Raw genomic sequence first — 15,049 nt, 5'->3', positions numbered from 1 at the left:
ACTGTTTAACAAGCTACCAACCAGTGTCCAGCAGTGTGATAATATCGGTGTTTTCAAAAAGAGATTGAAAACGCACCTCTTTGCTGAATGCTATGATTTGCGGACAAAAACTTTCGAGAACTACAAATGTTGAGTTGACATCACCAGTGCAGCCTATGGAGTCCATTCTCTTAGGGAGATTTAGGCCAGAAGAAGACTACAGGTAACAGATAAAGTTCAGAGAGATATATTGGGCCTAGTTTGGAGACCAAATGAGCCTCTTCAAATTGAACCTCCATACAGTGGCATGGATGTTTCATCTGTCAATGGTCCCACAATTTCTGAACCTCAGTACTGTTAAAGGCTAAAAAACATACATACCTTTGCATTGAATTCCTCCTCCTCTTCCACAAAGCAAATAGCACAATTGTCGCCACCAAGAGGCTATATATATAGAAACTCATGTTGTTCTCTTAGTAGCCCAGGCTCCTCTTTTTTCTTCTGTGGAAAAAGAAATAAAACATGGATCAGACAGATGTTGATACAACATTGTACATTATTACCTTGTCCTTACTTACAAAATAATAAAGAGCATGTGTCCATTATATGGTTAAATGGTGCTGGACAAGATGCCTCTTCATGAAGGCAGTCACTTTCCTATGGAGAACCAAATGTTCCAATTGTCTCCCATCCCATTGTGGGGGTTGGTACCACACCACCACTAGTGGTTTGTAGAGCTTTTATCCACACCTAACAGTATTGTTGTGGCAACAGGCATGTGCTGTATCACAGGATTGCACTTGTACCATAGTACCTCTTTAATAGAAGAGCAGCAGTTTGCGTTGATTTCCCCTAAATTGAGACTATGCTACCAATTCATGATGATCTCAAAATAGGAAAAGATTGATACAAAGTCTGAAGTTGTGGCAAAACAAAATAGGAGGATTAATTATTGTATTGAAAAATAATATCATGGTGGATAGTGTGATATTGAGTGATGCCTTAAGCTGAAGCAAAACTTGAATGAAAATCAGAAAGAATAATACAAGAGAGCTCATGAAAGTTTCTCCAAGATGAGGGTTGCAGCACCATAAACTGCAAATCAATTAATCTCCAAGATGAAGTCTTGTTACAAACTTGAATACCCAGAAATTTTGTCAAACAAATCCTTTCACTTTGAGAAGAATAAAGAGAGTGATGATGTAATCCCTATTGGAGATTTTAATTTTAAAGAGATGAATTTGGAATTTCACTTGTGTATGAGAATACAGTTACAATACCTAAATTAACTAAAGTCTAAACAGATGGTGGGGATCCTCTTCAGTTTTCTGAATGATACCAAATTTCACTCTGCTTGGAGAACTCCTGCCACTTAAAGGCTTAAAGAACCTAAATCCCATGAATGAAAGTACAGCCATACTTCAGAGTATCACAATCATTGCAATAACAATGTCATCATGTAGTTTTTCAAGGTTTGGCTATGCTTGGTAGTATGTTAGATTGGGATTTCTGTATTGCCACCATACTGTCAGCAATATACAACTTATAAAAGTATATACCATTAATATACTTGGAGTTCTTGTTTAACTAACATCTGCACCTTGTTTAAACTGTGGAAATAATCTCATTTCTAGAGGTAAAACAAAGTTGCAGTCTCATACATCTGGGACATTTTCATAAGTGTGATTTTACAAAGGACTGCTATTTCCACTGATGTGAGATTGCACCATGTCAAGAAATCTTGACTTGTGTCAATTATGATGCAATCTCCCAATTACAAGGTAATCTTTGGATGGTGCACTCTCCCAATTGTGGGACAATCTCAGTGATGCCATCTCCCTATTATGACCGAATACCTTTTTATTATTTTTCTTGGTTCGTCAAAACAATGTTTGACTGGTTAATTTCAGCCAGAGCGGCTATCCTATATTACAGTCATCATGGAGGAAATTCGTCACGTTTGTCAGCCACCGCCGAAGTCCAGCTGTCATAATTTTTGTTTGTACACGTTAATGAATGTGTGGAAAAGTCCAGCCAACATTCGGCAGGATGTAAGTTTTCCTAATCTAACGTCAAGTCACCCAATAATGTTATTCTGACATGAAACACCACTTAGCATTTTTGTTTCCAAGGAAAATCCTACGGGGCAAATAGCACAGCGCTGTAGTACGGTTAAAACAGTTATAACAAATAAATTTCCATAGGCTGATATATTACAGGCAATGCAAGAATTACATAATATATATACGGATTCACAGCCTCGGCATCGATACATAAATCCTCCAAATCTAGTGGCAATTTTTGCATACTTTTCTCACCCATCCACATGCATTGTACAACTATAATGGATAGCGATGAATATATTACATAATAGACTGGCAGCCCTCCCCGCCACCTCGTTAATGATAAATAAGCGTCCCAGAGGATAATTCTAGGTATAAGGAAAGCTTTAGCACGTTCATTTTTGTCCTCCAAATAATTTAATGAAACAACACAACAATGCAAATCTGAAGTGACGGCCGGGAGAATCTTGAGTATGCAACGGGACTTCTACTCATAAGCACAACACTCGAGAACAATCGAACGGGAAAATATCACATGCTTAATATAGTTTTCGTTATTGGTAATCATACATACCTATCAGAAGGCCCTGTGTCTCCTCTATGTTTCAGGACCACATTAAGCTTAATCCACCTCTGCTGTCACTACGAAAAAGTGATACGAACGTACGTTACTTTGCGTTTTTTAAACCGCCTGCCAAACTGGCGTGGCGACACTAGCTGTCACTATGCCCCACACGCAGCTCTTGCCCCGTTGTTGAGCGGAGCCGGAGCGTGTCCTAGACCGGTAACCCCCCCGGCCCCAGACACTACAGGAGACCACAGAATACTGAATGAATACACCCGGCACTGTGATTGGTCAGAGATTCGTGGCGCCATAACTAATGCCATTCAAACTAGGGGTGGGCCTGAATGGTGCATATCCCCCCTACCGATTATTTGTTATATGTTACAGTGCACAGCACTGTCTTGCAATTACTTAGTATCTTTCGTAACTATAAATTATGTATTATACTGTGCACAAATACCCAATATAATGTAAGACTAGTACCTCATTATTTTGATGTTGATGTAAAAACGTTCCACCAATATTGAAACACCTTAGCAGGTCATAACCCCACCCCTTCCACCGGTCATTGTTCAGATCAGGGGCATAGCCGTGTGGGGTGGTGGTGGGGAGCAGGCTGTCAAGCTCCCAAAGCCCTTACATGCCTAAGTGCCGCCCCCCTCCCCCATCACTACTTTCCATCCCTACCATCAATTACAGCCTGTTTTAGCTATTCGCTTGTGAAATAAACGAATTTTAACAATTGTATTTAATGTCCCTATTGCAGAAAGGATAAGGGAAAATATTTCATATTCTGTTGATTCTAACGTAAAGTTCGTCGATTACGGTAAAATATTCAGGGTTCCTTTGACCTTTTTTATTATAATTATTTTGTCAGCCTTGTGGGCGGCATGTCCAGACTAGAATTGCCGCCCCCCTGAATGTGCCGCCCCAGGGCATATGCCCCCCTGCCCCCCCCCCCATGTAAGGGCCCTGCAAGGCAAAATGGGTAACTAAGGTTTCCGTCTCTAAGTAGATACATACATACACCAAAGGCTTTTCCCCTTTATAAGGGAGGTAGCAAAAACAAACAAAGGCATAAAAACCAATCCCACCCATTCCATCCCTATCACACTCCCCTCCCCTCCCCCTCTTATCTTGGCACCTCCTGGATGACGGGTCATCCCTGGATCTTGTCCACTGCCCTGGGTCAGAAGCACTTACAAGATACAGCACATCCACAACAAGGCCGCTTCATTAAATCGGCGACCCCCCCCCCCCTCATGCAGAAAAGGAGAAGACGGGGAGAAATCACTTCGGGCTGCGTTAAATTATTTCTCACACATACTCCCTCACTTCCAATCCCCCACCCATTCCACCTCATGCATCACAGCATCATCCATATACAACCATTCTACATTCACCCCTATCTTCTGTCCTCTCCCGTCCTTCCTCAACAGACATTCCCCTCTTTTCCAAAGCCCATTTTACCCCATCCATCCATCTCATCCTAGGTCGACCCGTCATGCTCACTCCTTCCACCTCTGCCTTTCACACCTCTTTTTACTAGTCTTTCTTCACTCATTCTTTCCATCTGTCCAAACCATCCCAATACTCTTTCATCAACCCTATCTCCCAACTCCTTTTCCACCCCCGTTCTCCTCACCTTCTCTGAGTAGAGATAGTATTGATATATCAACGAAGTTTTTTGATTCAGTTACGGTATGTTCAGACTGAAGTAGGGTTGGATTTGGGTAGTAAAGATTATATTTCAATATATTGAATTGTCTGTAATATTATTCCATACAAAAAGTTTACAATCTACAGGTGTTACATGGTGCTACTCATAGAACTCTTCAAATTAAAACAAATGAGAAATTGTCATAACGAGAAATCCATTACGTAGGAAAGAATTCGTCGCATGTCTCGTGTCATGCCCCCCCCCCCATGGCTATGAGGTCGAAAGATGGGGTTAAGCGTCCCCTCCTTTTGACAAATCCTGGTTCAAGTCTATACGAATAATTTGGAGGGGGGGGGTGAGGGAAGGAATGCATGAGTCCTGTTCCTCTTCTTTCTTCTACGTACTTTAAGTCAAAATTCAAAACATATATTTCAATAGGACATTACTAGTACAGTATTTGGTTTTCACTCACTGGTTTCACTATTACTAAATCGATATATAACCAATATGGAATTGAATGTTACATTTTCTGGTGTTAGGGTGAATTCTCTGTATTTTCTATTGAGCCCCTGTCCTGATGTCTGTGCACGTCACTGATTACCCAGATGCATCGAGTCTCAGAGCTCTTTCATGCCGCCCCGGGGCAAAGTTCTCAGTGACGTCCCACCCTCCTTCCCCTATCACCACTTCCAATCTCCATTTCTTACTGCCTATGATAGCTACTGGCTTGCGAAATAAACATATTTTAGAAATATTATTCAATGTCCCTATTTCAGAAAGGATAAGTGAAAAACATTTCATATTCTGTTGATCCTAACGCAAAATTTGTATATTACGGTAAAATATTCAGGGCTCCTTTGACTTTTTTAATTATCGTTATTTTTACTTACTTTACTCAGGGAGTCACACCTTATATCATCATTCTGGTAATTTATTACATTTCATAAAACTCACTAAATAGGTACGTTTTAAATTTCTTCTTGAACGTATCAACATTATTACTTTCCTTTGTCTCTCTGGGGCAGATGTCATGAAGTAAGATGTGAGAATCTTTGGTTCAACCAACATAAAAGGATCATCACTACTTCTAAGTGATACAGCTGATCCAGGTTGATCTTCCAGTATTTGCTCTAAGTAATCTGGTTTCCCATATTTAATTGTCTGGTATACCATAACACAAAATTTAAATATAATTCTGGCTTTAAAAGGAAGTCAATGAAGCTCTATCAGTACAGGTGTAATTCTGTCATGTCTTGCCACACCTTTTATTAATCTAACAGCCCTGTTCATGATAAACTGTAATTTCCTTAGCTGGTAGTTTGGCAATCCATAGTATAATGAATTACAGTAATATAGTCTACTAATAACATGATTGTGTATAAGTTTTCTCAATGAAGACTCATCAATATATTTCCTTACAAATACAATATTTCCTGCCATTCTAACAATTTTGTCTATTTGTTCTTTCATGGAGAGGTTTTTATCTATCAACACTCCCCAATCCTTCACTGATTTACTTACATCAGTCTCACTTCCTCCGATATTTAGACTTTGGATACCCTCCAGCCTACTTAGATCTCTTTTTCCAACAGTGAAACACTCAGTTTTATCCTCATTCTCTTTTAACTGTTTCAAATCCATCCATTCCTTAATTTCCATCATAATCTCGACATTATTGAACGTGAAATAAAACTGAGTATCATCAGAAAATAGCTTAAAGCTTACTCCATGTCTCTTTAGTATATGTGATAGTGAGTGGAAGGAACCGTTGAGTTTTATTGGTAACGTCTCGTCCTGAAAGGACTTCCTCAGACCCTGAGGGAGTCCTTTCAGGACGAAACGTAAGCAATAAAACTCCAACGGTTCCTGGTGTTTACCTCACCACCCTTCCACTCATTCTGTCTTACGCACTTCAATATGTGATAGTTCAATTGTATAGATACAAAAAAGAATAGGACCCAGTACATTACCTTGCGGAACCCCTTTTGATAGATTCTGGGTTCCAGACAAGGAATTTCCTATCTGTACACAATAGGTTCTCCTTTCAATGTAGTCCTTCGTAAACTGCAATGCCTCACCTTCAACACAAATATTTTCCAGATCTTCCACTAACAAACTATGCACCACAGTATCAAACGCAGCACTCAAGTCCAAAAGGATCAGAACACCACACTTTCCATCATCCATCAAAAGAATCAAATCATTTATCACAGAACATAGTGCAGTTTCAGTTGAGTATAATTGTCTATAAGCTGATTGTTCATTAGGCAAAACTTGTTTTCCTCGTAAAAATTCCTTAAGTTGATCCAGAATTACACATTCTATCATTGATAAGAAAGATAAATTTGACACTGTGGGTGCCATCCCCGTAAATGTGCCGCCCGAGGGCATATGTTCCCCCACCCACACACACACAAGCCTACGAGTCTTTCAGTGGTTCAGCTCTCAGATGGGGCACTGCTACCAAGACGCAAATGGTCCACACTAAATAGAGCAAGATCTAGAGTCGCCAGAACTGGTGACAATCTGGTTAAATGGGGCCTCAAAACCGACCCATCCTGCGAGTGCGGAGAAACTGAACAGAACATTGACCATGTCCTAAGCTTGTGCCCGCTTTCAACCAATCTAGACAACATTGACCTGGTCAAAATTAACCAAAGAACACTTGAATGGCTGTCTGTCTGGCGTGATAAGCTATGATGAGCTAAGTATTGTATAATTAGGAGTGATTCGCTAGATCGGAGAAACTAGCCAGCATATTTTGCTATTTTCTGCAAACTGTATGTGATCTTACTCCTAATGCCTCCGAGTCATTGACATTTACATTAAAATTTCGTTTATATATGAATGTATTTACGAAAACCATAATAACGACGATCAGTCTGAGTGGTAGTAGTGACTAATCATGACACATTTTTTCATCATCTTTTGGACGATTCATAGTGGGGGTAAACTCTGTTATGGCCTAAGAACTCGCCCACCCACTGTGCAACAGGGACCAACATAGACCACTCCTATGCCTGGTATATTAGAGCATCTCTAGGCCAGCCGACCTTGATGCTCGACTCAGCGCACCAAGCGCGCCTGGCAAAGATCGTATTACAGCCCGGGCAGGGCCGAATGAACAATGACGCATTTGATAAAATACCTCAGGCCTCCAGACTCTTAGCCCCCCCCCCCCAGATGTATGGATAAAAATATTTATCCATATATACCATATGTATAATTTTCATATCACTAATGATTTTTCCCAAGGGTTTGAGTTGTGCATTTTCATCTGAATAAACTATAGCAACGATTTACTTATCATATGTTCTTGTTTTTTACATATAACTTTACGGTAGGTGGCACCCAAGCTAATTTGTGCTTCAGGCTTTGTGATACACTGCCCTCCCTCTTAATTCCCATTTCGCCGCCATACTTTCTTACACATTTTAGCTGCCAATAGAAATTTCCGTGAATATATTCTTTTATCGATATTACTTTTAACTTAGTATAATGATAATGATATACACAACCACATTTGTGTATCCATGGCATGAAGTTGCTGTTCATTTGGTACAACTGTCTGATGGGAAATGCATGTACATGAATACAGATGAAGTCCTTGGATACGAGTCTCTGGTGCTACAATAGCGTGACGTCTACTCCCATATGTCGCCTACCCAAGTGCAGCCTAAGGTCCACCGCGTGATTCGCGTTCCTCCGAGACTCTCCCCTCAAACATGTGTCCTGCCCAAATACATAAAAAACGTGACCTGACCACGTGACCTGACCTAACCTAACCTATTTGTGTCATTCTTAGAAGATGTACGAAGTGTGTATCGCTAGAATAAATGTATGGAAATATATGATACCCCGTCTAGGGTATTGGCTGCATGTTATTGTGGCAAAGTAGCGTGCAGTTGATATTTTAGGGTCTATATGGGGCGCCCCTACGGACCAGAGCCATACATCATTTTGTCTGTGATAGAGGAAAACTATGTTCATAGAGAAATGATGACACTTTTATACTACGACTGTCCCTCCGTTATGCTGTCCTCCAACCCCTTGTTACTGCCCTGTGCCATTTCTTTGAATATTCATTTCTTTTTTCGCCTACCCTGTGGTGGGGGAAGAGAATGCTACCACCAAGTCTTTTCACTTGAGTCGTACAAGGCGACAAATTACGGGACGGGGGATAGGATTAGGAGTCCTGCCACCTGTAGCCCCAAAAGGGGACATTCCTAAAAAAAGTAAAGGCATAATAGGGTCTAGGAGTTTTCCAACCAGCACCATAAGGTTTGGGTCTTTTAATGTGCGTGGATGTGGTACAGATGAGAGTAAAAGGGAAGAGATAGGCAGTATGTTTGTGAGAAGAAAGATGGATGTGCTGGCTTTGAGTTAAACTAAAATGAAAGGGAAGGGCGAGTGTGAGTTTGGGAGTGTAGCTGGGAGGTACTCAGGAGTGAAGAGGGGACGAGGGAGAGAAGGGGTGGCTATACTAGTAAGTGAAGAGATAAGCAAGCGTGTAGTGGGGTGGAAGGAGGTTTCAAGGTTGATGTGGATGAAGGTGAAGCTGGGAAGGGAGATGTGGGTTTTTATAAGTGCGTATGGGCCTGGTAGTGAGAAGAGTGTAGAGGAAAGGGAGGCTTTTTGGGTAGATATAAATGAGTGCATGGAGGGATTAGGAAGAAATGTCAATGTAGTTATATAGGGAGACCTTAATGCTAGGGTAGGAAATGAACCAATAGACGGAGTGATTGGGAAGTATGGAGTTCCAGGTAAAAATCGTAGTGGAGAATTGATGGTGGAGATGTGTCCTGAAAGAGAGTTGATGATAGCAAATACAGTGTTTAGGAAGAAAGTCAAGCATAAGTACACATGGGAGAGGGTGGTGGATGGAGGGGTGGTAGATAGAGCGTTAATGGACTATATAGTGGTGACCAGGAGTATGGTAGGAAGAGTTAAAGATGTACATGTCCTATGGGGAGAGAGTGGGGAATATCAGATCATTTTCTGGTGGAAGGTAAATTGAGAGTGGGGAATAGGTGAAGAAAGAGGAAAAGGGCATAAGGTAGGGAGGTACTTAGAGTAAACTGCTTAAAAGAGAGAAAAAGAGGAGAATGAGTATAAGAAGAAGCTGAGAGAGGAGTGGGAGGCAGTAAAGGATAGAGTAGTACTAGGAGTGGAGGAGGAATGGGGATGGTTCAAGGAGGGAGTCATAAGGTGTGCAAAGATGGTGTGTGGAACAAGGATGGCGGGAGGAAATAGAAGAAAGGGTAGCGAGTGGTGGGATGAGGAAGCAAAGAAGGGTGTAGATGAGAAGTGGCAGGCATTCATAGATTGGCTACAAATTAGGACGAGGGAATCATATGAGAGGTACAAAGTAAAGAGAAGGGAAGTTAAGCATAAGATAAAGGAAGCAAAGAGGAGAGCAGATGTGAAATGGGGAAAGAGTACGACAGAAATTTTTTAAAGTAATAAAAAGATGTTTTGGAAGGAAATTAAAAGAGGAAGAGGAGGCGAATCAAGTAGAGAAGAAAAGGTAAAAGGTGCAGATGGAGAGATGATGATGGAAGAGAAGGCAGTGAGAGGAAGGTGGGCAGAGTATTTCAGGGAGGTGCTAAATGTGAAGGAGGATAGGGAGGGAAAGGTAGTTGCAGTGGGAAGCGCTAAGAAAATGAGAGTGATGAGTGAGGAAAATGGAGGAGAAATAGGAAAGGATGAAGTGAAAACAGCTGTTAAGATGATGAGAGCAGGTAAGGCACCTGGGTTGGATGGATGCCATGCAGAAAGTCTGAAGAAAGGAGGTACAGTGATAGTGGACTGGCTGATGAGGTTATTTAATATTTAAGAGAGGGTAGAGTGCCGGAGGACTGGAGGAGTGCCTATATAGTTCCGCTTTACAAGAGAAATGGGGACAAGTGTTAGTGCAGTAATTTCAGAGGGATCAGCTTGTTAAGTGTAGTTGGGAAGGCTTATGGGAGGGTCTTGATTAAGAAGATCAGGAGAGGAACAGAGGGAGTAATTGGTGAGGAACAGTGTGGGCTTAGGACAGGTAGCGGTTGTGTAGATCAGATTTTTGTGGTAAGACAGATATGTGAGAAAGCTATAAGAAAAGGTAAGGATGTTTTTTTGGCTTTTATGGATCTGGAAAAGGCATACGACAGGATAGACAGGAAGGCACCGTGGGAGGTACTGCAGATATATGGGATAGGAGGAAAGCTGTTAAGAGCAGTCAAGAGTTTTTACGAGAGTAGTAGAGCTTGTATTAGGATTAGAAATGGAGAGAGTGAATGGTTTGAGGTAAAGGTGGGACTTCGTCAGGGATGTGTTATGTCGTCCTGGCTGTTCAATCTATCCATGGATGGGGTGGTGCGAGAGGTAAATGCAAGGGTAGTGGGTCAGGGGTTGGAGATGGTCGGGGAAAATGGAGAAAGGTGGGAGGTGAGCCAGTTGTTGTTTGCTGACGACACTGCGCTTGTAGCAGGATCAGAGGAGGGATTGAGGAAGTTGGTGACAGAGTTTGAGAAGGTGTGTGAAAGAAGGAAGCTGAAGATAAATGTGGGCAAAAGTAAGGTGATGAGATGTACAAGGGGAGAGAGTGACAGCAGGCTGGAAGTGAGCATAAAGGGTGAAAGACTGGGGGAAGTGGAAAGTTTTAGATACTTGGGCGTGAATGTGGCAGGAAAGGGAGGAGTGGGGGTGGAGGTAGAATGTAGATTGAGAGAAGCGAGTAAATGCCTTGGTGGATTAAAAAGTGTAATGAGAAATAGACATCTGGGAATGGATGCTAAGAGGAGGTTATATGAAGGAGTGTTTGTGACAACAGCACTGTACGGGGCAGAAACATGGAACATAAGAGAGGAAGAGAGAAGGAGTTTGAATGTGTTTGAGATGAAATGTCTGGGAAGTATGATAGGGATTACTAAGCTAGATAGAGTAAAAAATGAGGAGGTGAGGAGGTGAGGAGGAGAACAGGGGTGGAAAGGGAGCTGGGAGATGAGGTTGAAGAAAGAGTATTGGGATGGTTTGGACACATGGAAAGAATGAGTGAAGAAAGATTAGTAAAAGAAGTGTGGAAGGGGTGAATATGAGGGGGTGTCCTAGGATGAGATGGATGGATGGGGTGAAAGGGGTGTTACAAAAGAGAGGAATGTCTGTGGAGGAGGGACGGGAGAGGACAGAGGATAGGGGTGAATGGAGAACGGTTGTGTATGGATGATACTGTGATGCATGAGGGGGAGTGGGTGGGAGGAAGTATGTATGAGAAAAAAAAAATTGACGCAGCCCGAAGGGATTTCTCCTCGTCTTTTCCTTTTCTGCATGAGGGGACGGAGAGTGGGGGTCGCCAAAATTATGAAGCGGCCTTGTTGTTGATGTGCTGTGTCTTGCGACACTGCTTCTGACCCAGGGCAGTGGACAGGATGCAGGGATGACTCGTGATCCAGGAGGTGCCAAGATAAGAGAGAGGGAGGAGGGTGGGGGAGAGTGGAATATATAGGAAATGGAATGGGTGGGAGTGGTTTCTATGCCTTTTTCTTTTTGGCTTCCCCCCGTGTAAGGGGGGAAAATCCTTTGGTATTTGTATGTATGATATGTTTATTTTTACATTTCTTCCTTTAATATGAATATAATTAGAAATCCAATTATCTATCTTAGTCATTCCTAGGATATGTACAAAATGTGTTTTATCGCTAAAATAAATGTATGGAAATGGTAGATCTCACGATATAGTGCTAACAGGAGGTAGACCTCACGCTATAGTGTGATAGACCTCACGCGATAGTAGCACCCAGTCTCTTATCTTTGCTAAGTTTGTTTGAAATGCAACACAAAGTTCAGAGGGATATTGGGTGCATTTTTATGTTTAAAGTGTAAAGTACTATTGTTGGCAAGGGTGTTTATTGTGCTAGACTACTAGATATGGTAATATTAGAAATAAGTAATGAGAATAACAAATGATAATAATGATGTTGGTTTAACGTCACAACACCACCTCCTTCTTTTGGAAGGATAGAACGACAGAAGACTATGTACCGGAGTCGAGATTTGCACAGCCATCCCCTCGACCTACGCCTCATACAACGTCACTCTAACCCGCTAGGCCAGCGATGATAATATTGATACAATGATGATGATCATGATAATACTACTAATGATGATGATAATAATACTAAGGATAACAATAATAGGCAAAACTCCAATAGCTATCGATACGATTGTACCGATACTGATACTCGTTTCTATAGCATTACCCACAGGTTTTTGGTTGGGGAATGCACATGGCGGTTCTATATTCGTGAAAATATTAAAAATGCTGAAAAAAGCCAGAAACATGGCACACGTAAATATATATATATATATATATATATATATATATATATATATATATATATATATATATATATATATATATATATATATATATATATATATATATAATCAGCATTTGAACATCACATCAAATTATTTGTAGAATAAGTAATGGTCCTAACAACTACTTGGTATTTTGAAGCCTGTAGTTATAAGGGTTACTTAATAACATGCATTTGCCAGATATAGCTTAAAAAACAATTTTTTTTTCAGAAATTACGAACACGAAAACCATGTTTATAATTAGTTACCGAGTACTACGTGCATCCCCACATTTTTCAATTTGACCAATGATGGTATGAGAAAAACCTTGCGGTACACAATTGATCTGCAATGTAATCTAGTTTCAGAATCCTTGTAATTCCACTGAAAATTATGGGACAGCGTAAGTTTCATTCTAATTTACCTGATCTTAACTGCAAGGGAGTTTCCTTCCGATGACGGCTACATATGCCTTTACACTGTGATGAAGACTTGTTAACTGCTTAAGTTGGAAGCTCGGAACGTAGGCGGTAATTTAAATTCAACCCGAGAAGCAAGGTTGCCAGGTCCCGCAATATTTACTGGCATCTCTTCTCATTATTATTGGCAAAATATTTTCGGAAAATGTCAGGTTTTATGGCATTTAATAAAGGAATATATTAAAGGAAAATACATATTTTAAAAATGCCCAACATTTCAAATTCGTTATTGAAAGCAGTTGCTTCTTGGGCAGAGACCTTACATGTCCAAGTGCCGCCCCGAGGCAAAGTTCTGAATGACGCCCCCGCTCCCCTCCCCCATCACCACTTCCAATCTTCACCATCCTTTACATCCTGCTTTAGCTATTGGCTTGCGAAATAATTAAACGGATTTTAAAATTTCTATTTAATGTTCCTATTGCAGAAAGGGCAAGGGAAAAATATTTCATATTCTGTTGATTCTAATGCAAAATTCGTACATTACGGTAAAATATTCAGGGCTCCTTTGACCATTTTTTATTATAATTATTTTGTCAGCCATGTGGGCGACATGTCCAGACAAGAATTACCGCCCCCCCTAAATGTCCCCCATGTGAGGGTCCTGTTCTTGGGCTAAGAAATATTGAGAACACACACACACACACACACACACACAAACAGTTGAATAAAAGCAAATACAAACATGGAATTCAGGTCATTTGTGTATCATACATTTATTCAGTATTCCTGAAAGATTTCAGCTATCATTTTCACATAATCAGGTTCTGTATTAACAGTACCTTCTTCTTTAGTTTATTAATGCTCATACATACGTGAACTGATTTTCTTTAGCATCTCTTGTGATACTAATCCTTGCATCAGGAATTATTTAACATCAGTGTGACCTAATCATCAAAATGCTCTGAGCTTGTGCTCCATCCTATTTCTTACTTTTGCCTTAGTTAAAGCAGTCTGACTAAACATTCTCTCAACAAATGCTTTTGATATGGGCAGACACAACTTATTTAAAACTAATTTTGCCAAGTTTCTGAAACGACACACACCTGCAGCATTTTTAAAGTTATAAATATTGTATAAAATTTTATCTGATAATTAAGGTCAATCCCTGTATTTGTCCAGTCATACATCCTAATATATATGTAGGCCTATTGTTTTTTTCCCCAAGTCATCAAGATTTTCATCGCCTGTGAAAAATTGTCAGGTTCAACTTGTGAAACTGAACACATCTATTCATGAAGCAAAGAACATAAGGGTGAAATACTTGTAAAGTATGAAAAAATAATTTCTCTGGCATCATGGCATCATGGATTTTCATCTACTGCTGTTATAAAAAATATAGGCATCGATGCTTTATATCTAGTATCTGTTCATTAGAAAGTATCGATTCTGACAGTTCCTGATAGACTTTTGCTCCAAAGAGAATGTCTGTGATAAGTTTGAGGTGTGTATCATCAATCTTCTCATACACTCTCACATATTCATATCTACAGATTCTAATTCTCAATGAAATGTTGAAAACATCCAAGTCTTGGAACAAACGACACTGGTCAGCATTTTTGTGTTGGAAAGAAGCATTAATTTGCTCAAACTCATTTATGAGTGGAGAGGCAAGTACTAGGTTAGACCGTTGCTAGTCGCATATCACAAACATTACATGGGACGAGCTGACACGAATAGCGTATACTTTAACTGATTCAGTCAATCAATCAATCAAATCAGCCATCCTGAGTCCACTGCTGAACAAAGGCCTCTTTCATAGCATTCCATGATTCACACGACCGCGCCAATCTTTGCCACGTCACTCCTGCAAACTTCTCAATATCGTCTCTCCACCTGTCTAGGCTCCCTCTTCCACGCTTCCCATCTCGCGGCGTCCACTCAGTAACACATTTACTCCATCGCTCATCAGTCGTTCGTACTAACTTACATGCCCAATTCCACTTCCTCTCTTTTACCGCCTCCA

At 40.7% G+C, this 15,049-nt stretch overlaps 1 protein-coding gene across 4 annotated transcripts in view; it reads right to left on the bottom strand.

The window, feature by feature from the left end:
- The window catches only part of LOC143018620 (mitochondrial amidoxime reducing component 2-like), a 32,906-nt gene extending 19,758 nt beyond the window's left edge, over positions 1-13,148 (bottom strand). The window contains exons 1-2 of one of the 4 annotated variants that reach the window (XM_076174143.1): positions 13,032-13,148; positions 361-480 (exon numbers count right to left, since the gene is read on the bottom strand). In XM_076174143.1, the coding sequence (XP_076030258.1) occupies positions 361-443 (83 nt within the window). In that variant the 5' untranslated portion in view covers positions 444-480; positions 13,032-13,148. Of the gene's footprint in view, positions 1-360; positions 481-1,835; positions 1,863-2,616; positions 2,855-13,031 lie in introns of those variants that run through there. The other 3 variants (XM_076174146.1, XM_076174142.1, XM_076174144.1) reach the window with 3 other exon arrangements.
- Between the last annotated feature and the right edge of the window lie 1,901 nt (positions 13,149-15,049).

The sequence above is a fragment of the Oratosquilla oratoria genome, chromosome 35, assembly GCF_046742065.1.
Source record: "Oratosquilla oratoria isolate Oo_2021 chromosome 35, ASM4674206v1, whole genome shotgun sequence".
Lineage (NCBI taxonomy): Eukaryota > Metazoa > Arthropoda > Malacostraca > Stomatopoda > Squillidae > Oratosquilla > Oratosquilla oratoria.
This window is presented reverse-complemented; position numbering and strand designations above follow the sequence as displayed.